This window comes from Ambystoma mexicanum, chromosome 6q (assembly GCF_040938575.1).
Source record: "Ambystoma mexicanum isolate Mex_15411 chromosome 6q, UKY_AmexF1_1, whole genome shotgun sequence".
In the NCBI taxonomy this organism is placed as follows: Eukaryota; Metazoa; Chordata; class Amphibia; order Caudata; family Ambystomatidae; genus Ambystoma; species Ambystoma mexicanum.
Genome location: NC_090937.1, coordinates 906,774,629 through 906,797,277, shown reverse-complemented (window position 1 = coordinate 906,797,277; position 22,649 = coordinate 906,774,629). Strand labels below are relative to the sequence as shown.

Here is a 22,649-nt window from a genome sequence, read left to right as displayed (position 1 = left end):
CGATGCTATTAGGTCAAATGCCCCTTCCTCCAACAGTGGGGTCAAGACCTGTAGTAGGTTTCTTTTTGGAAATCCCACTTCTTTTTACACATTCTGGTAAGGAAAGATTTTGCAAGTATTTCCTCCAATAAGTGTTTTTCTTAGAGATGGTTTTCTGCTTTTTAGTCTTCTTCGACCTTCCTGTCTCGGCCACAAGCAGCTCCTCCAGGGGTTTCTATTCTATTACCCTTTGTGTGCCCGATGTTTCAGGTTCACCACTCCCACCCACTTCAGTGTTAGGAGACATGGGGGTAGATATAGAAACTTCTGGAGCTGACTAGTCGATGACAATGACTGCGTCTTTGTGTATCCTTGATGTAGGAATATTCTGAGGCTTCTCCGGGATTGCCACTGGACCAAAGGTAACAATGTGCCCCAGGCATGCTTCCAAATCCTCGACTTTTATACTGATGGAGTTCAACAGTGTAGTGTGATTTTTTACTTGCTCCCATATGTTATCGTAGAGGCATACAAAGGAACAACACCATATTAAGTGCAGACAGGCTGGATGAAGTTAGTAAATTCCGAAGGGATAGGAGAAGCTGCTCTCACTGTTTCCTGAGCAATAAAGTCAGTGAGATCTGTTGGAGTACCAGGACTCGAGGCTTCGCAGATTTGTTTATTGACGCTACTTTGAGCTACAGTAGTATATACACCATTAGCCTCATACGCATGTTCAATAATGCTCATGTCTGTTAACATGTTCATCCGGGTACAGTCTAAGACAGCCGGACATCGCATTGGATTTACAGCTCGTATTTCGGTGCTGGAGCCCAATGATTTGGTGAAAAAGTCCATAATGTTTGCCCTGCTATGGGTGACAGTACGTGCAACACTGATCTACTTTAAGGCTTCCCCCTTGCATCTTCAGCACTGAACGTCCTGGACATCAAGAGAATTGCCTTCCATTAAGCCTTCCGATGTTAAAACTTTCGTAGGAGTGACTTGGCAACCCACCTCAAAAGAAGAGCAAAGGTTGGCCTCCACATCCCTTTTCACACCCCTCGAATCTGTAGAGTCACAAATCCGTAGAGCCACAAGTCCCCAAACAAGTCTTTGAAGATGGACTGGCTTTTTGTGGAGTAGGTGGGGGCCGGTAGTCTGTGCTGGATTGACTTCTCAGCCCAGTTCGCAAAGCCTTGATATTTTGTGCGATGTTAGTTTCTCGCACCATCACTGGCTCAAAGGGACCAGGCCCCGCAGTTACCAGTGGGTGAATTTAACGGAGAGTGGGAGTGAAGAGTACTTCCCTGTACCTACTGAATTTGGACAAGTGCAAAAGGTCTCTGTACAGGAGCAGCAGAGTGAATGTCAACCGGATGGCTACATGTTTTGCTCTAGGGTGAGATAGATTGGCAAGTACAGCTGGCAAGTACAGCAGAGATGAGAGTGTGGAGTTACCGGCTGACTCAATCTGGTCACTCCTCCGAGCCTCCGAACACCGCCAAAGACTCTACTCTGACTCCGCAACACTCAGCTTGGAGTTTAGAGTTTATGAATAGTTAGGCTCCTCCTCCTTGCATCCGTCAGCAGGGAAAACAAGGTGGACAGACTCAGTTCTGTGCAGTATGCCGCCAAAAGACTCTGCTCCGACTCTGACTTTGTATAAATTAGATATGGTAGTGTGTTTTGCTAAACCGGACACCTTGAATAAAATGTCACAAACAATCTTGAAATCTAAAACATTGGACCTTAACCAGACCAAGGAAGATGAAATAATGGAGAACTGGAGTCCGATTGTACTTGCCACTTATACCTACAGAAGGGGCTGCTATCTGTCACAGATCTTAAATCGACAACATAGGATCCTTCTTAACAAGGCAAGGTTTAAGGTATTGCCTCTGATGGTGTACACATGGCGGAAGGACCTGTCAGTAGGGGTAAATCCCGGTTCTCCGTGTAGGGCAATGGACACATTAACCCATTTCATTACTTTTTGCCCGTTATGTGGAGATCTAAGGAAGGCTCTTTTACTGGTTATTTTAAGAGACTTCAGTGTGCGGCTTTATAGACAAGCACTTATGCTTTTATTGGCATACTTGGGTTAAGATAGCCCACACTGGCTATCTGAGGAGGTTATGGGCAAGGAGGAACCAGTGATTATAGTTTATGTTTGAGTAACAGAAAGCAGAATAAACATCAATAATAAAATTGCAGGCTTTTCATGATACAATGTCTGTGCTGACCTTGACCGCCACCACTAAATTCCGTGCTCAGACATATGTTGTGATTGTAAGCGGGAGATGTTGATGTCTATTTCTTAAATTGGTGCTCTAGCATGTAATGTTGTGGACAAATTTATATTGCTAATTGAGGATTTATTGATGATGATTAGCGATACTATAAACTCCCTAGACGTCTCCTTTAGATGGGGCTTCAATGTGTGCAAAAGCCTATAATATAAAACCAACAAACCTTCACAATATATGAATCCCATATGTAGTGATCCCTAAGCCCTCGAATTGGAGCACATATCATCTAATATTTTTTCAATGCTTGGGGTTGCCTAGAGGATAAATCACTCGGGTATACAATCATTGCTCTTTCAGTGGGGCATTTCATGCAGTAAGAACTGTTTGGATCTGCGATTAGGGCAGGTACTGAGCCCCCACAGCATTGAAGACAGCTCTTAAGGTAGAAATATGGCACTTCCTATTGCCACGTGTGGGTATTTCATGCGTTGTTAACCTCCATAGTGCAAAACAAACATGTCAACTAAATAAGATTGATAAGTTTGAGACAGCAAGCTCTCCACACTCATATGGTTTGTAACCCACTCATATGGTTTTGTAAATGTATCAAAGGAGATACGAGATTGTTTCCCAGCCCATATCAAGGCAGTAACCACTGTCCATATGTAGTCCCAACATGATATATGATATGATATGATATGGTATTTGTAACGTGCCTATACACAGGTGTTTCAAGGCGCGACGAGGCAGGGAGGGGAGGAACAAGGGGAGACAAAAACAAACGATCCTACTAGGCCAGGTGTCATTCAGATCGCGCAAGTGCAGGGGTGGGGGAGGGGGGAAAAGTGCAAGGGGAAGGGGAGGGGGGGAAGTGCAGTAAAGGTAAGTGGCGTAAGTAATAAATAAAAAGGGCCAGCTAGTGGCAAGTGCAAGGTAAGTGCAGAGCAAGTGCTGGGGAAGGGGGGGGCTGTAGGGATACAGAGACAGTCCCGTAGTGCAGAGGGGTTCCAGGGGATCAGTGACTGGGACAAGGACCGAAGGCAGTTTAGAGTGGTCAAGTTGCAGGATCAGTGCAGTTTAGTGAAGAATTTAATTAGCTGTTCAGCAGGGGAGAGGGAGAGAGAAAGCAGAAGCAAAGAGGAAGGTTTTGAGGTGCTTCCGGAACCGGAGGTGGTTCTCCTCAAGTTTCAGGGAGGCAGGAAGGCTGTTCCAGAGGGAGGCCCCTGCCGCGGAGAGAGATCTACCCCCAGCTCGTTGCTTCGAGAAGCGGCTGACCATGAGGGAGTTGGAGGCGGATGAGCGAAGGGCTCGGGGAGGAAGATATTTGGGAAGAGAGAGTTGAAGGTATTTAGGACCCAGGCCCCAGAAGGCCTTGTGGACAATGCAGAGGGTTTTGAACTTTATCCTCGCAGCCACTGGGAGCCAGTGTAGAGATTTCAGTCCTGGAGAGATACGGTCCCTGGGCTTGAGGCCAAGGACAAGTCTCGCAGTTCTGTTCTGGGTATAACTATTGGAGAGATGGTTTAGATGTAATGTAGTTAGGGGGCAGTTACCGTTTTAGTTAGAGATTTAAAAGCCATCATTGAAAGGGCCAGCTTAATCCACTGCTTCACCTTTGCCTCTATTTCTGTTTAAGGGTTTTACATAATTCCCTAGGTATATTAACTTTTAGTTAGTGGAAATAGCTAGGCCAAAGTTCGACATTGAGTTTACACACATTTAAAGCGAAGAATTACCCCCGTTCTGGTAGTGACGGGTACAAGGGGAGTCGTTGAGACCTACCCCAATTTACGAACAATCCAGACTATTTCCAATATATTTAAATATCCTCTACTATAGGGTGCAGTTTTTGTTCTGGATGTTTGATGTATAATAATATACCATCTGCTTATAGTGATAGTAGCACGGAGGTTGGGTCCAATCTGTATCCCATGCTGAAGGCAGTATTCCCTTAGCAGACAATTGGTTCTATGGGTAGGGTAAATAGGGGGAAGAAGGCAGTCCTGGTACCTCTGAAAGGGCAATTATCCTGTACAGCTACCCGTTGGTCAGTACGAGAGCCCTAGGATCCGTATACAAGCAAATCCATGCAATATATTGTAACTCCATCCCTGATCTGTGCAAGACCTCGAGCAGAAAGGCCATTCTGCTGAGTCATAAGTCTTCTCAGCATCTAGGATAGCAACAACGGAGGGCAATTCCTCACGATAGTTATCATTTTATTGCTGAGTGTAGCAACATTTCCACTATTGATGATAGCAATTGGTATTGTTGCATTCCACTTCATGCCGGTATCTTCTATTCTAGATGAGATAGAATATATTCCCACTTGTTTTCTTGCCTTTCAATTTTCCCCAAGGCATTACAAGCTTTGGTATCTCGCAGTAGCCACACATCATGACGTTGTAGGTCGATATGATGAGGAAATTGGGCCTCATTATAACTCTGGCGGTAGCCGTGCCGGTAAAAACGTCAGGCTGCCGCCGGAGTTATGCTTTTTTCCTGGCGCCTGGCAATAGGGAATCACTGGGGCATCACAGCCCCGCCGGAAAAAGTAACTCCCCATTCCCATTGGGTGCCATAGGACTCAATGGGAATGGGAGGACGGATGCACCGGTACTGTGTGCAACAGTGCCAGTGAATACGTCAAAGTGTGCGAGCGGGTTACCTTTCGGCGGAAAGGCACCCGCACACAGAACTCGGAGTGTGCTGGTCCGGTAATAACGGTACCGGTAGTTTGCCGGCACCGATGTTACCGGACCGGCATACTCATAATGAGGCCCATTGACTCTGGAGTCATGATCCTTGCTCGCGGGGAGCTCATTCGGTTGTTTCTTGGTAATACAACTAATTCTATACTGAAATAAAAACTCTGCAATGGGTGAGGAAATAAGGAGTTCATGCATAATACTCCCTCCATGTCTTTAATAGGATCTAACCCCGCACGACATTGAGGGGGATTATTCATTCTTGTTTGTGTTATGCTTTTAGTGTACACATTGTTATTGTTGAACGCAGTGTCATATCACGTAAAGCAATTCTGTTACCGTTCCGTTTTTGGGTCCATACTATTTTTCCCACATGGCTGGGCTGGGGAAGACCGTGCAGCCCTACAAACACAATGAAGAAGAAACCAGATTGCGTGTTAGGCCATGGCATACGAACTACAGTAGCTCTACTGAATGTACTGGTCTACTGTTTTTATTTTTGGGAATTTAGAACCCCCAGAAGACGAGAATTCGACAGAGACAACGGACTCCGATTGCAAATGTAATGAAAGAACACTGCCTTTTTTCAAGGACGAGACGGTGTAGAAGCTCGGGCCATGATTTTTATTTAGAGCTTTCTAACGGTACGGCTCTTGAAGCTTCGTGCGCATCCGCTGTAGAAAGCTTTGCAGTAATTAAGTGCTGATTGGCTCCGTGGGGAGGACTCTGTGCTGTTGCCTTGCTGTGTGCTGGGTCTGGAGCTCTAAGCTTCTTCTAAAAGGATATTACAAGAGTGAGTCACTCTGGAGGGTGTAGACGGACACGTGACAAGCACATGCATCTATCTCCTCGCAGCTGGGGTGCGTCACAGCTGCACTGGGGAATTATATTTTCACGGCACATCGGGTTAGATTCGTGTAATAGTTTATGAGTTCTGAAATTCTGAGCTGCGCTTCTTGCTTCGGAATGACTGCAGGATGGCTTAAGCAAGCAGCTGATGTTTAGTTTATGATTTACTTTAAAATAGGGTAGATTTATGCACATAGACCTCCGGCTTCAACAATGGGCGGGGCTATTAAATAAGAGACCTCAAATGGGGACATATTAACACTTGAACATGCAAATAAATTCATCTACCGAAGTACCAGTAGCATAGATTGCGGAAACAGGCAGAGTGAAAGTAAACAGTAAGGTTTGCCATCCAGTGGAGATAGATGGCAGCAAACAGAGCAGGCAAGGGAACAGCCTCTTATGGTTGCTATGCTCACCTTGTTGATGTGTAGTGAGGGTGTAGCACACTGTGCGCTCACACATTGTCACCCGAGTCCAGGGAAAGAATGGGCAAAAATCAATGGAGCTTCTGATGGTACATGTTCTCTAGAAATGACCTTGGGCACAGGAATGATCACCTGTGAACAAAACACCCAATGGACCTTGTACCATACAGATAAACCACGGCTTCAAAACACACCAAGTAGTGGGATTAACAAACGGCGAATATCTATTACTGTCGCCAGGTACAAATAAATATGAGCAGAGCTTAGAAGAAGTAGCACCAATAGGCAGGTTCAATTTGATCAACACCTTTTCTCTCCACTGTTCTGCACTCCCATTCCCCCAATGTTCGGCATGTTGGCTCGCTTAAGATGCGGCTTAAGGCAAATCGACAGTCATTGCTATAGAAGAGAGGGTTAAAGGATCCACCAATCGAAGCTTGCAGGTCTTAGTGAGGTGCAGATAGCCAGAGGTAGGGAACAGCATGAGCAAAGGGGTGAACAACTGGAATGGTATCAGTGGAGGATAGATACGGTTCCTTCATTCAGGGCAGTCACTGAAAATGGTTCCCGGTACAAGTGGCCTTTTATTTATGACAGCAACAAAACCCCCAGCCATTGCATTACTTTTTTCTTAGCTTGTGTGCCCCTACCTGTACCCACTTACCCTTCCCTTCTTCTACCATCTTGTCCCCTTCCCATTAACCCACAAGCCTACTTAAATAACATCAAGGACAGATAAAAGCACAAAAGGGACGAGAATGGTCCCAACAGATTCTTTCCCAACCCGCAGAGAAATCTTTACACGCAATCCAAGAATTCCCATCACGGTAAAGAAAGTTTCAGTTGCTGTAGGACTTACATAGAGCAGCAGGCGAGCACCCATCATGTTAAACTCCTTCACAAGAAAGCCACCAATCTTTGAGCAGGGAATACATAGTATGTGCCCCTTAAACCCCTGCCTCCAACCAACCCCCTCACTGGCCCCAAGTTTCCTTTCCCTGAGAATTATGCGATTCTACAAAAAAATAACAGTGTTACGGACTCTAGCTGGCAGCTAGATACACAGGTGTCTGATACAGAAACTCCATAGATGGTTCTCCTGTGGTGTTAAGGGTGCTTTCAGATGGCATCCCCTGCCTACCCCTCCACCCGAGGGCAACATGGCCTTAATGGGATCTAACTCTATGAGAAACAAACCCAGTCTGTCTTCGTACCCATTAGGTTCTGGAAAAATAGAAAGATCTTTTCCTCTGAAGGTCCCCTCAGCTATCTCTAGTTCTCTCAGAAATCCACACCACCCATCTTTCCTCCTATGGATGCCTCACCCAACAGAGGGACTGGAGAGAAAACGTAACTAATGCCATCAACATCACTTGAGAGAAACTCACTTTGACTTGGATGACTTACATACAATGCCAAAGACTATAGCATGCCGAACCCGAACCTAGCCTCACTTTCTACACAGGAACTGACTAAGCCTCGGCCAGGAACAAGAACATACAACTGAAAATATGTTCCCTCCCTTTTCCCCCTCCCCACCAGCTCCAGACTCCCCCCACCCCCTCCCCACACCTTGCCACCTGAATGGTAGCTGGGGGACCTTTGACCCTAAAATCCAAGGCCAGTTTCCCCAAACACAGAACTCCTCAAGCAAATCTCCTTAGACATTAAAACGAATCACTGGCCCACCCTGTCCAGCAAAGGTCAGATGTTTCCTGTGTTAAGTAGGAGTAACGCTGCAGGCAAGGTTCACCGGGACAATGGGAACATTTTCTTTGTGTTTTCTGTATAGTGTTAAACCCCATCATCAGGTGGCTCCTGAGCCCTATGGCTGCTAAGCACCAGGTCACTGAAGAGCCCTATGGGACAGTGAAACCGGAGCAGAGCTACATATGCAGTGATGATTGGTGGATTGAAGGAGTCATATTAAATATAATGACAGCGAACCAAGTGGATTTCTCCACATATCACCTCACCATTGTCAGGCTGCCCAAAATACGAGCATGGTTAAGAATGCCTGCCTAGTATGCAGCATGTAAGCCTATGGCTAGCTTAGACATGCACCACTCCATGTCATCACCCTCCTTGCTTCCCCATTCGGCCACAAAACACAAAATACAGCAAGGCTTAAATAGCATAACTAAAGTATCCACAGAGTGACACTCCCCGCAGTACATCCCCGCTGCAGTCATCCTCGTAAACAAATGGCTGGTAACGAGCAGGGTGGATAATTCACTGTGTTAAGCACTTTTTGATGAGACATGTGACTATATTTCAGTTTAATTTACTTTTGCCATGGTCTTAATCAGTTTGTGCAATTGAGAGGGAAGCAGGAGAGCTCTGATCTGCTGTTGGTAACTTCAGTTTGGAAAAAACAGTTACTGTGTGCTGGCGTGTTTGTTGTTGGGAGGTGTTTGGGGTGTGCATGTTAATGTGGGGAATTATGTGTGGTCGGTTTACTTAATTGTTGGGTTTGCATAGTGTACGTGGTTTTGTGGTGGTTTTAGGTTTGGTGTGAAAGAAGAACAAGTTACTTACCAACTGTAACGTTCTTTCGACTGGATGTTCCTCCCACGTATTCCTCATCTTGTGATAAATCGTTATCTCCAGCTTCACTGCTTTGGAAAAACATTTTCTCGGCAGAGGGCGCTGTTCTCGAGGTCGTGGCGTCGATTGTCCCTCGACGTACTCCGTACTCTGTCGACGTCACCGATGGTATAAGTAGCTCGAGCCGCGCCCATTGCTTCAGTTCTGTTTTTTCGATGAAATATATATAGGAGGAACACCCAGGCGTGTCCCATGACCGATACATTCTTCGTGAGAGGAAAGTGTAAGAACACGTAAACTGTACTGTGGGGTTGGATGGGAGGGTCGATGAGGAATACGTGGGAGGAACATCCAGTCGAAAGAACGTTACAGTTGGTAAGTAACTTGTTCTTCGAATGGATTGTGTCCTCCCACGTATTCCTCATCTTGTGATAGGCTCCCATATCAATTTTTGGAGGTGGGAGTACCATTTCAGTTTTCGTGGACAGAATGCAGAACTGCCCTTGCAAATAAACCCTTGTTAGAGGAGGCAGTGTCCAAACAATAATGTTTAACAAAGGTATGTATTGTTTTCCAGGTTGCAGCTGCACAAATGTCTGCTGCCGGGACTCCCCTCTTTAGAGCCGCAGAAGTAGCCATTCCCCTTGCAGAATGGGCACGAAGCCCATCTGGTGGTTCTTTTCCCGCTAATCTGTAGCATTCAACTATGGCTAATATGATTCAGCGGGAAATGGTCTGTTTTGTTACAGATAAGCCTAATTTTTGACCAGTGTAACCCACAAACAGTTGGTCATCTTGTCTCAATTTAGCCATCCTAGATATGTAAAAACTAAGAGCCCTCTTGGGATCTAATCTGTGTAATCTCTCCTCTTCTTTGCCCAGATGAGGAGGAGGATAAAACGTAGGAAGTACTATTTTTTGTGACAAATGGAAGTCCGAGACTACTTTTGGCAAAAATGAAGGTTTAACTTTAAGGACTACCTTATCTTTATAAAAAATAGTATATGGTGGTTTGCATGAGAGAGCCTTAAGTTCGCTAACCCTGCGGGCTGATGATAGGACCACAAGTAGGACAGTTTTTAGAGTCAAAAGCCTCAATGGACATGAGTGCAGAGGGTCAAAGGGTATGCAAGTCAAGAATTTTAATACTAAATTTAAGTCCCAGGCTGGTACATGAAAAGGGACTGGAGGGTATACATTAGTGAGCCCCTTTAAGAATTGAACTATTAACTGTATTTTGAAATATGAAACCTCTTCCGAGGAGCGCTTGAAAATGGGCAGTGCAGCAAGGTATCCTTTTATTGTTCCTACCTGGAGCCCCAGATTAGCTAGATGTAGCAGAAATGAAAGCACCATTGGGGTGCCACACTGAAAAGGGTCCGCATCCTTGTCTTTGCACCAGTTACTAAACCTATTCCAGCGACATCGGTACAAAGACTTTGTTGCTGGTCTTCTGGCCGAAAGCAAGATTTCCATTACGTCATCCGGAAGATCCCAATCCTTGTATCTCAACCTCTCAGAAACTATGCGTGAAGGTTGAGTGTTTTGACCTCTGGATGGAGAACCCGACCTTCCTCTTGCGAGAGAAGATCCTCTCTTTGCGGAAGACGTATTGGAGGGCAGATGGACATATCTAGAAGGTCCGGGTACCACGTCCTCCTGGCCCAATCCGGGGCAATTAGGATCATGGTTTTCCCGAACTTTCTCAACCTCCTGATTACTTGAGGGATCACGGGGACTAGGGGAAAAGCATACAGCAGTGGAAACTTCCACTCCACTACGAATGCGTCCCCCAGAGCTCCTCTTTGAGGAAATTCCCTTGAGCAGTACTGATCGCACTTCCGGTTGATCGCAGTGGCGAACAGATCCACTTGAGGGGTTCCTCAAAGGGCGAAGATCTCCAGAAGGACTTCCTGAGCCAGTTCCCACTCATGAGAGACCGTGCTCTGCCTGCTCAGAGCGTCTGCCGCCGTGTTCTTCTCTCCGGCTAGGTGAATTGCCGACAGAGAGATTCCTTCTCGTATTGCCCAGAACCAGAGCTGCATTGCCTCTCTGCACAGTGGCAGTGACCCTACTCCTCTCTTGTTGAGATAGTACATGGCCACTGTGTTGTCCGTCATTATCAGAACATTCTTTCCCTGTACAGAGGGCAGAAAGGCCTTCAGAGCTAGTCTGATTGCCCTCAGCTCTAACAGGTTGATGTGTAGTTTGGACTCCGATGGAGACCAACGACCGCTGATTGTCAGATCATTGGTGTGTGCTCCCCACCCCGTGAGTGAGGCGTCCGTCACTACCGTTATCTCCGGCCATGGTTGCCAAAAAGACTCTCCCTTGAGAATGTTGTTGTTGCAAGCCCACCATAGAAGATCCTGAGAAACTGCGCTCGGGACTTGCAGAAGATCCGACATATTCCCTGAGAACTGGGACCACTGAGTTCTGAGTGCCCATTGAAGGGATCTCATTCTCAATCTGGCCTCTGGTACTAGAAAAATGCAGGATGCCATGAGGCCGAGCAACCTGAGAAAATCGAAGGCCGGTAGACGTTGGGCATTCTGGAATTTTGTTACCATCTGCTGTATGTGGAGAGCTCTCATTTCGGGAGGCGAGGCTTTTCCCGATGAAGTGTCCAAGACTGCTCCGATAAACTGGAGTTTCTGGGATGGTATCATGTGGGACTTCTTGAAATTGAGGGGGAAGCCCAGTTTGTGGAGGAAGTGGCAGGTGATCGAAAGAGGTTCCTGAGCTTGTTCTGGAGAACTTGCTCTGATCAACCAGTCGTCCAGGTAGGGATATATGTGAATACCGCCTTTCCTGAGACTTGCTGCCACAACCGCCAACAGTTTGGTGAAAACCCTTGGGGCGGAGGTCAACCCGAATGGCAGAACTCGAAACTGATGATGAGAATTGCCAATCGCGTACCTCAGGTACTTTCTGTGCTTTGGATGGATTGGCACATGAAAGTAAGCATTCTGAAGGTCCAATGATACCAACCAATCTTGGAGTTGGAGAGCCTGACGGATCTGAGAAAGAGTCACCATCTTGAACTTGTCCTTCCTGAGGAACTTGTTCAAGTTTCTCAAGTCCAAGATGGGTCTCAGTCCTCTGTCCTTTTTTGGGATGAGAAAATATGGGGAGTACCACCCCTGTTCCTCTCCGCTACAGGTACCAGTTCTATGGCACCTTTCTCTAGCAGGGTTAAAATTTCCTGCAACAGGAGCGGATCCGGAATTTTGAGAGAATTGGCTCCCGGTGGATGATTCCGAGGCCTTTTTAGAAATGGGAGACAGTAACCTTGGGCTACTGTTTCCAGTGCCCAAGCATCTGAGGTAATGCCCCGCCATTCCTTCAGATGTTGAGAGATCCTGCTTCCCACTGGTGTTTTTTGTAACAAGGTCTCAGAGGTATTTGGAGGCGGCTGCAGGAGTGGCTGAGGGTACAAATGCCGCTCTTGAGGCTGATTTTGCACCTCTTCCCCGTGTTCCACGAGGGAAGTTCCTTTTGTCCCTTTGAGAGGCCTGTCCTCTTCCTCTACCAAAAGAGGAGCAGTATCGAAAAGAACGACCCCTCCAGGAAGATGAGCCGGAATAGGGTTTTAGAGGCTGTCGCAAAGAGGTGCTAAGTGATTTAGCTGCCGCTTTCGAGGTCTGAAGTTTTTCAAGGCTTTCATCAGCCTTTCTGCCAAAGAGCCTTGAGCCATCAAAGGGCATGTTGAGGAGTCTAGCTTGCACATCCGGTGCAAATCCCGACTTCCTCAACCACGCAAATCTGCGTAGCACAACGCTTGCAGCCATGGATCTGCTGATACTATCAGCAGTATCCAGTCCAGACTGGGAGGCATTCCCCCATTGCCTCCTTCCCGTCTTTGACTATATTCAGGAAGCCTTCCCTTTCCTCGCCTTCCGGAATATGATCAGCCGCCACCGAAATACAGTCCCACAGGGTATGGGTAAACCTGGCTAGGGTACAGGTGACATTTGCCGACTTAAGTGCCATACTGCCTGACGTGAAAACTTTACGTGCCCAGGCGTCAATTTTTTTATCCTCTCTATCTGGAGGGATAGTTGGATAAGCAGTTTGTTTTGAAGTGGATGCTGCTTGAATGACTAAACTCTCTGGAGTCGGATGTTTATTCAAATATTCAGGATCCGATCCAGCTGGTCTGTATTTTCTTGGAAAAGTGCTGTCTGCAGCAGCAATGGTTTCTGGTTTCTCCCAGTTTTTCTCCACAGTCCTTTGAAGGGCCCTGTGAAAAGGGAGAACAGGAACCTTCTGAGGTCCCTTGACGATAATATCCGTCATGTCATTTTGTTCAAAAATGGGTGAAGTATTACCCCAACCCATGTATTCAACTACCCTGGTCATAAGACCCCTGTACCCAGCATCTGCATGCTCTGCAGGATCAGGTTTGGCAAACTCTAATTCTGGGGATGTGTCAACTCCACTGGCAGAATGTAGAGTATCACTCAGGTCTCTCATTCTGGATTCCTGGTCAATAAGTTCTTCAGGAACTTGTCTTGTCCCATAAGTAACTCCCAAAGGAGTAACTTCGTCTTCTTCTTCTGAAGCAGACTCTTCATAAATTGCAGACATAGACTTGAAAAAGTCTGATCTGGGCAAAGGAGTGAATCTCCCTTCTTCCTCTTCCATCTGCTTCGAAGGAAATGGCAAATCCCTCGAAGTTTTTGAGGGTGTCTTCGAAGTCTTCGAAGTTTTCGAAGATGACTTTGATAATGGCGTCGATGACGCATGTGGTTTTGGTGTCAAAATTATCGACGTCGAGGGCGTCGACGAAGTCGTCGAAGTCTTCGACGATTTGTGTTTCTTGGCCGGCACTGGAGAGGTGCTCGACTCTCGAGGTTTCTTCGACGGTTTTACGTCGACTCACGGTTTTTTGTATTCCTCGACGCTACTGGTCTTAGCCATAGTAGCCTTGGACTTCCCTTTGTCGTCCAATGGGGCAATCTTAGGGGTATGGCTTTTTCGAGGTTCTTTCGAGGGGGTCGAGGCCGCATTCTCGAAAACCTCCATCATCTTTTTGCAGAATTCTTCCCACTTACTGGGAGAATCCGATTTAGTCGGACAACGAATTTCTTCGGTCGACTCTGATGAAGAAGATGATGAGGGAGATCTATGTCTCCTCTTCATTTTTTTCGATGACGACGAAGAATGTCTGATCTACTTCTAGATCGAGATCTCTTCGAGTGCCTATGGCGATCCGATCCCTTATAATCGGTCGCTTTCTTATGTTTTTTTGACTAAACCTTTTTTGAGGCCTCCCTCCCCACCGACAGTTTATCTCTCCTCTCACGAAGAACTTTTTCGGTCATCGATTGGCAGGAGCCGCAGTCGTTGGTTCGGTGACTGGAACTGAGACAGAGACAAATCCGGTGGGGATCGGTAATCAACATCTTAGACCCACAATCTGCACACTTTTTAAATCCAGTTCTGGGTATCGAAGATGATGACATTTTCTTCACAGAAAATAGAAGCGCGCCGTTCTCGATAGGAAAGCGATCGGAAAAACGGAACTGAAGCAACGGGCGCGGCTCGAGCTACTTATACCATCGGTGACATCGACAGAGTACAGAGTACGTCGAGGGACAATCGGCGCCACGACCTCGAGCACAGCACCCTCGGCCGAGAATTTTTTTTTCCGAAGCAGCGAAGCTGGAGATAACGATTTATCACAAGATGAGGAATACGTGGGAGGACACAATCCATTTGAAGTATGGGTATGTTTGTTCCGTGTTTAAGTGTGAGTGAGCAGGATATTATAAAAATATTAATAGGGTTAGAGGTAGAGGTCGGTTGTATCACAATTCGGCTAAAAGTAATTCATTGGTTACCCTAAAAAAATTGAACTAAGTGCGATACATCGGCTACCTACAAATTCTGCGAAATGCAATTCAGTGGCTGCACTCAAAATTTGGCTAGAAGGGGGGAGCAGGGCAGGGTGAGGTAAGTACATTGGCTAATTTCAAGTTATTCAAAGTGCAATACATTGGCTACCCTGAGTGCAATATATTGCCTAACTTCACAATTCATCTATTTGCAGTACATTGGCTATACTCAAATTCTTGTAAGTGCAATATATTGGCTACCTTCAGAATGTATCTAGGTGTATCACATTGGCTACCCTCGTGCAATACATTGGCTATCTTTGGAGAGCAACAAGCATAGTGCCTGTGCTCTAAATAAGCACTCATTTCAATCAGTGGCTATGTACTCGATGTGTGCCTAAGTTCAGATCAGTGGCTATCCTCCCGACCTCCACCCAACTACATCACAGTGGGTATAAACACGCACTGAGCTTCAAACACCCAACGTCTTTATGTAATAAACGCTACATATTAGTGACAAATGTTGTCACCCTTACCTTAAGGTTGCTGCAGACCGTTTTAAGGCCAGGCTGAGGCACCCTGAGCGAACAGGGCCAACAGGGGGTGGGAGCCGTCCTAGAGAGCTGTCCTTTGCCTTGGGTCTTTCGCCGGCTGCCCTGGGAGTCCCAGTGAAGAAGGCTACTTCCAAGAATCTGGCACCAGTCACAGTACGAATGGGCGGGAAGGAGGATGTGGGAGGCGGCTGGTGAGGAGGCGGTAAGGGGAACGAGGAGGTGTGGAGGGGGTCAGTCAGGAACCACAGTATCCCAAATGGCCACACCTGGTGGAAGTGGGCTTCTCACCGATGAGGAACACCGCCTGGGTGGGATTATGGTGCATCATTACTCCCCGAAGACTGCCCTTAGTCCCACATAGCATTCCTACATGTAAAACCATTCGGGCGGGAGGGTTTAAGTAGGTTGGTATTTACTTTGCTCTGTCCTAGGCCCTGCACAGTCCACCAGAGTCCCTTGTTTCCCACGTAAACTGGTGATGTTAGGAGAAGGTCCAGTATTCTATCCCTCTGCTTGCACTGGCAACCATCCTTTGTGTGATGACCACGCAGCTCTTTGCAGGCAGCAGACCACACAAAGTAGACCAGACATAGATTGCCCCAACCTCGCTGCAGGGCTACGGCCCACCAACCAGAGAACACTATTGTTGTCACTCTGTTTCGTAACATTTTTGATGACCTAATATTTAATCGATAATCACAGCGACTGATCAACATGAAACTTGCATTGACCCCATCGGAAGGCAGAGAATCACTTAGAAATGACCGTATGGCGGCACTTTGCGATTTACACAACACCCAACCAAGGGTGCTAAATCACACTGCTAAATCACACTGCCAGGGCCACTGGTGGCATCCCAGTTCACTACTATGCCTCACCTACACTCTGCCCACACGCAAAATTAACCTTTTCGAGCGTTGACTTGATTGAGCTATGTTGGTTCCTCACAAAAGGAGTGCACTTGTACCATGGCATGACATGGCCAGTGGACCTTTGAAAGGTTCACATGATGGCAACTGGGCCTGTTCAGTGCAGGGCAGCACACAGCGCTTTAGCAATGCAGCTCCAGACTGCGCCCTAATGCTTCAAATCCACATAAGACAAAACCAGCATTCTGAAACATTTCATGGGTCTTGTGTTTTTTTTCTAAGCATTAGTTTTAAGCTGTTGTTCGAATATTTCTTAAGGGAAGGGATTACAAGGAAACAAGTCCATTACAAAACAGGTTCTGTGGCTACAAACACACTGGTGGAATGATGAAATGCAGCACTCCATAGCTGGCTACAAGATCTCATAACTCTTCAGAAAAGACCTTGCAGAGCTTTGAAATGAATGGCAGATAAGCAACATGAGGCAATATTCGAACATTTGCACACAAACATTTAGTAAGCTAGGCCATGAACAAAGGGAACTATGGAAAACTAACTCCAGGTATAAAAAAAATAAATCAGGCATTACTTCAATCATAAATGGCTTTGTTCTAACGGAACCGCTGACCCTATTCATGCGAGACTTTAAAACAGAAACGGGTACCTGTGGTAGTGGGACGAACATACACTGAAATACACAACAAAATAGCCAACATAATATTTACCAATGGCAACACTTTCTACAGCAATGAGAGAGGAAAGGGGCGCTGTTAGAATCGGTCTATATATAATAAGCTTGACGGTAGGAAACATTTTTTTTTAACTTTCTGAAACTGACATTCATAAGTATATTTTGAATTATATTTTTGCCAAAGTTGCTTCTTTCTTTTTATTTCCCTTTCCGTCTTGCCAGTGGCAGCTGGTGATTTTTTTGTTTTTTTTTGTTTTTAATTGGACGGCATTAACCTTACCCGTGAATGTGCGCGAGAGGCCAAGCATGGTGAGAGAGCCTCAACCAACTAAGGGGCAAAGGACGTTCTTCCCCGCCAAGGAGTTGTTTATCAAAATAATGGGTTCAAATTATTGTGCATTCCACAGCATAATTTCTAGTAAAAATTGGGTAAAAGGAACCGTTTATAATCCGTTTTGTAGAATAACAAATACAAAAATCCCAAAAATGCTTGGTCACAAACAGTGCACAGGAGCATTTTCCAACGCATTTCCATGTTGCCTTTGCTCACAATATATGCCAGTATACAAAACAATGCATCTGAAAAGAGCATCTTCTGATCCGAGCATGATGGAGAAATATCCTCCTAGCATAAGCAGCAGATCAGAGATGGATGTGCTGAAAACAGTACTTCATGAGGCCAAAAGCTGCTTTGCCAATTCCACGACTAGGCAAGTGTTTATGCCACTCTGAAATTGAGGAAGCGTAAGAAATATACATACTGTACTAAAATGAGAATGTGTTTGAAGGGTATTAATGTCTATTGTATTGAACTCTGCCATTTGGCGGGAGTGCTTCCATTTTATACCATGCATGGCCATTAGGCAAAGTGCTTTGGCCTGGAAAGAGTCACACCTTCTAATCAGACTCCCATGAATGCAGTTCTATTGCAAGACCAGAGTCTTCCTATTATGCATTATCTGCTTTACCTACTCTTCCAGCAGCAAAGGAAAATACACTTTAAAGAACAGTTTTGTATGTATAGCATTAACAGGTTTCAAAGGGAAACTTGCAATGGAGGCTACCAGTCAACATAGCCCATGATTACCAGAAAAACCAACCACCATGTGTCTCAGGCCATAAAAGCCCCAGTAATCAGCTGCCATTTCTCTTCTTTTGCTGTATATCACAGCAGATAAGTGGACATGTGATTACCCATGGTATTGTATGAACTTGCTACTGTGATTTTCAGTTCCATGTTATTTTTCTCGTGCTACTTTATTTTTGTTTTTAAAGGTGCTCTCTCTAGAGCTCATGTCCCACTAGTGTGAGGTCATAGGTTCCACCATAGGTGACACACGTTTAATACATTGAAAATTAACTTCAAAAACACATGCCTGGGCCCAGCTTCAGGAAGGGAGCGCAAACTAAGTTGTCGGGTAATTATGTCAAAGACACAGCCAGGATCAACTCGGTTTCTGATCTTATCCAAAGATGGGTTGCCCATTACGGCTTGGCCCTCAATGAATCAAAGACAGAGCTGTTCCTGGTTAGAACTAAGCAGAGATTGGATACACTTTCTGCCTCATAAGAAGTTTATAATAGCAGGCTGCGCAATAGAGGTGCTTCCCAAGGTTAAGACCCTTCATGTCAACTTTGTTGCCTACTCATCGGCCTACTAATTAAGATTGCTAGGCAAGATTCTGCCCTTTATCTCAGGAGATAATGGTGCCACATTAGCTGGGGCTATTATAGGAGCCAGGATAGACTACTGTGGGAGTCTGTTGGTTGGTATCTCGGATTGTAATTTGTCAAGACTCCAAGTTGTCCAGAATTAGGCAGTGAGGAAAGTTGTGGGCCTCAAGCGCAGAGAACACGTTACAGCGGCTAGGAGATCTCTGCATTGGCTTCCGGTCAGGGAAAGCCTGAAATTTAGGCAGTTGACAATTACGCATAAAGGCCTCTTTGGCAATAATCCCACTTACCTGAAGCGAAGATTGAGTGTTAAAAAGGTACAATCGTGTACTAAGATCAAGCAATAATAATAATCTGCTCTCCATGCCACGTGTCAAACTGGATAGAGTGGGTAAACGCTCTTTTGACTATCTTGCCCAAGATCTTTGGAATCGACTGCCTCTTTATCTACGATCTGAGGTTTCGATCGAGTGGTTTAAGAACACGCTAAAAACGTTTTATTTTACCTAAAGCTGTGATTTTAACATAGTTTTATTCAGTGGGAAGGCATTGAGGTTTTATTGAAGTTGTATACTTATCTAATTGCCGCTCATCTGCTAGGCGTTCTAGCTGCTTATTAATGTTTTTATCCTGTATTATTTCATTTGTCTGTTTTTACTCCTGTCTTTTGTGGGGCTGTTGTCCTTGTTCACTTCTTGACTTTTATGTTCTTGTTTACAACGCCTGTTTACCCACTGCCTTAAGGCGCTCTACAAATGCATAAATAAAAATGAATGAAGTAAACTGCTTGGCAGCTCCTGCGACACTGGCGTCTCCTGCACGCTACCTAGACTCCTTTTCCCTGGAGCTGTACCCCATGCCAGGCCCTCACGTTTCACAGAACGCGGTGGCTTTATCTCGCCCCCACGCAGGCCACCACTGTATTTTCTCCTCTGTGTATTTTGTTCTTGTGCTAGGGAAAAGGGAGGTCCATCTCATTCCCCACTGATTATGACTTATGGACACTATGTTCCCCTGCAGCCTCCACCTGCTCAGTGGTACAACCATTTTCTTAAAGGTACAGTAATGATTTTTCACTACTGGCTGCGTTTTCATTAATCCGTTACTGCTCGCAAGTGGTGCAGCTAAACAGGCTGGAAGCCTCTACAGGCCTATAGGGGTTATGTGGTCGACAGACCCAGCCCACACCAGCACTGCACAATTACATACAAATACCGGTATTTATGTACTCGCAAACAAATTGCTATACAGTGCATTTCTGCATATGACACCTTTACAATTAATACCCATGTTAATGAGCTGTTATTTATAAATATATAACACATCATAAACACAAATGCCCACGTGGGATATTAAATAGGGTTCTAGATTAAAGATTGAGATACAATGCATCTACATTGGTGCTTCTGACATTAATTTTACTACTTACTCAGTTTGTCGTATGTCACTAATGGTTCGGTCCAGTGAGATCATATCACTTGCCACCATGTTAAAACCAAACTCTTTGATGCTGTTTTGTATATCATCTTTGTACTCTGGCCCTAAAACAAACTTCACAGCTTGTTCACCTGCGCCACCCTCAACTCCTAGAGGCTCAGGCTCCTTTGGTTCCAAGTTGCCCAATACACCCACGCGCAACTCCGGATCACGATAGACGTGCGTTTGGGGTTTGAACGTGAGGTACTGGCGTTGCATGATATTTTGCTGATTGGCTCGATTGGCTCTGTCGCCTGGAGCCTCGAGTTCATCTTTTGCTTTATTCTTCCTTCGAATATCCTCAAGATTGATTTCCACACCTTCGACGTGAGGCCAGGGCACCACAGGTTGGAATTTATTTTTCTTGCCTGCAGGAATGTTATCTCCTTCATCTGGCACAGGATTTCTGGCAGCTGGCTCTTCCTGTTAGAAAAAAGGCACCATGTTACACGTTTTTAGTGATCAAAGACCAGGTAGATATATACAATACCAAAAGATAGCATATCAAAATACACAGTTTCAGTTTCATATTCTCGATAGCCCTTTGTACTCCAGTGTTGAATGTATAAATTAATGTACTTTTTTCAGGATCGGATGTGGAAACAAGGTAGTTCCCGAGACCCACAAAAGTGGACCTAATCCCCAACAATTTGGGACTTTTCGAAAAAAGAAATCAGCCGGTAGCTGCGGTTTCATTGAGTATTGTAGGGCATGGGTGGGCGGGCTGTGAACCAAAAGTGGCACTCCAAATGTTTTTCAAAGTGGTCCCATAATACACCATGAGAGCAAGCCTAACCTCTCTAAATCGTGTTCGGGGTTCTCCAACACGAACATTCGAATAAGTAGTCCAAATGTTTATTTTTTAAGAACATTTGCCCCTATATAGAGATTAAAAACAATTTAAACATTACAAAATAGTGACATATAGCATTTGTTGTGGGGGGTGAGGAGAGACGGAATAAAAAGGGGAAGGTGCGTGGGGGAGGGGGGAGGGGGGAGAGGGAACAGGAAATCATGGTATCTACACAAAAGAGGCCCAGGTGCAGAGGCCAACTGGGAAATCTTCAGATTTCCCTGTAGGTCAGTCAGCACTGGTCAGGGACAGGGTAGAGGACAGACTTAGGACCGGGACCTGTGGTGGCATCTGACAGTCGATTAGGAATTCCTGAATCACCCCCACCCCCAAAAAAAGGATTTCCTGACTCTGGTTGGGGTTGGCTGCAGGGGATGCTTTTCTAAACTAGATTTTCAGAGCGTTCAGGAATGGTAAATTTGGGAGAACTTGCGGTCCAGAACATTTCAGAAAGCAAAGTCAATGACCAAAGAATTTTCGCCATTTGGGAAAGGTCCTTTTGATGAAGAGCTACTTGGCTTTCTTTTCTGGTGTGATGGGAACATGGAATTAGTGTGAACGTGCTACCTTTGTGTCATTTTCATGGGGCAGAGCCTTCAATGGAGGTGTGAAATCGAGGAGTAATGCGTTTACAATAATAATAATTTGGCATTTATATAGCGCTATGAACCCTCTGGTATCTGAGCGCTGCTTATTATTACCCACGGGTGTGTGGTGCTCATTTATCGGACCTCGGAAGGATGAAAGGCTGAGTTTGGCCCCACTGGGATTCGAACCTGAGTGAGGAGGCTCTGCAGGGATGTCAAGGGAGCTCTGTACTCGCTGTGCCACTTGACCAGCTTAATGTTCTGCAACATTTTGGTGCACTGACGAGATGTAGGTACACAGAGCAGAGATGAGATCTCCATCTGTATTCCTCCTCCATCTCGTGGGTGTGCCCTGTCCTACACCTGCATGAGATTTTCATGCACTCATACAATTAATGGATTCCTACTGAGCCAGCGGATTCATAGGAATCCATTATAAACACTGCCTGCAAAGCCACAAGGCGGAGTGAAAAAATTAAAGAGTAAAAGAGAGATCACCTCTTTTACTCTGTCATTGTCCACTCTGCTTCGTGGACATTTAAACATGTTAAATGCGCTGTTAATGTAGTCAGGTCTGTGGCTATAAATACCCCTGTATTAGCACGGTGATGCTCATCTACCTTAAATGAAAGGGAACATCTCTCAAATTAACACGTGCATTCTTAACTAAGCCGCATTAAGTATGCTGTAACAGGTTTATTGTGGTAAGATTTTATTGCATGGAGCTAATATAACTATCTTTGTGGAGCATGGGAGGGAAACAAAACGGGGGGGGGGAAAAGGAGAGAGAGAGAGAGAGAGAGAGAGAGAGAGAGAGAGAGAGAGAGAGAGAGAGAGAGAGAGAGAGAGAGAGAGAGAGAGAGAGAGAGAGAGAGAGAGAGAGAGAGAGAGAGAGAGAGAGAGAGAGGAGAGAGAGAGAGAGAGAGAGAGAGAGAGAGAGAGAGAGGAGAGAGAGAGAGAGAGAGAGAGAGAGAGAGAGAGAGAGAGAGAGATGACGAGAGAGGAGAGAGAGAGAGAGAGAGAGAGAGAGAGAGAGAGAGAGAGAGAGAGAGAGAGAGAGAGAGAGATTAAGAGGTAGATTGTGATTTTCAGGCTGAGAAAGTCAGAGAGATAGAGTGAGGACGTTAATTTTGAAAGTGCTGAACCTTGTAGGAGGCTGGCAGTCCTGTGTTGGTTCTTAAATTCACAAGACATGTAATAACTTCCAAGCACTTAAATGTCATCCGTGTTATTCTAAAATGTTTCATTTGGAATTATTATGAATTCAAGTCCTTGGGTAGCTAATGGAAACAACGTGTGCAGTATTGGAACCAATCCTAAACTTGCATGCAGAAATTGTTTG

At 45.5% G+C, this 22,649-nt stretch overlaps 1 protein-coding gene across 2 annotated transcripts in view; it reads right to left on the bottom strand.

The window, feature by feature from the left end:
- The window catches only part of GALNT7 (polypeptide N-acetylgalactosaminyltransferase 7), an 800,303-nt gene that overhangs the window by 626,141 nt on the left and 151,513 nt on the right, over nt 1-22,649 (bottom strand). For both annotated transcript variants that reach the window (XM_069631418.1, XM_069631417.1), the window contains exon 2: nt 19,821-20,290. In XM_069631418.1, the coding sequence (XP_069487519.1) occupies nt 19,821-20,290 (470 nt within the window). The remainder of the gene's footprint in view (nt 1-19,820; nt 20,291-22,649) is intronic.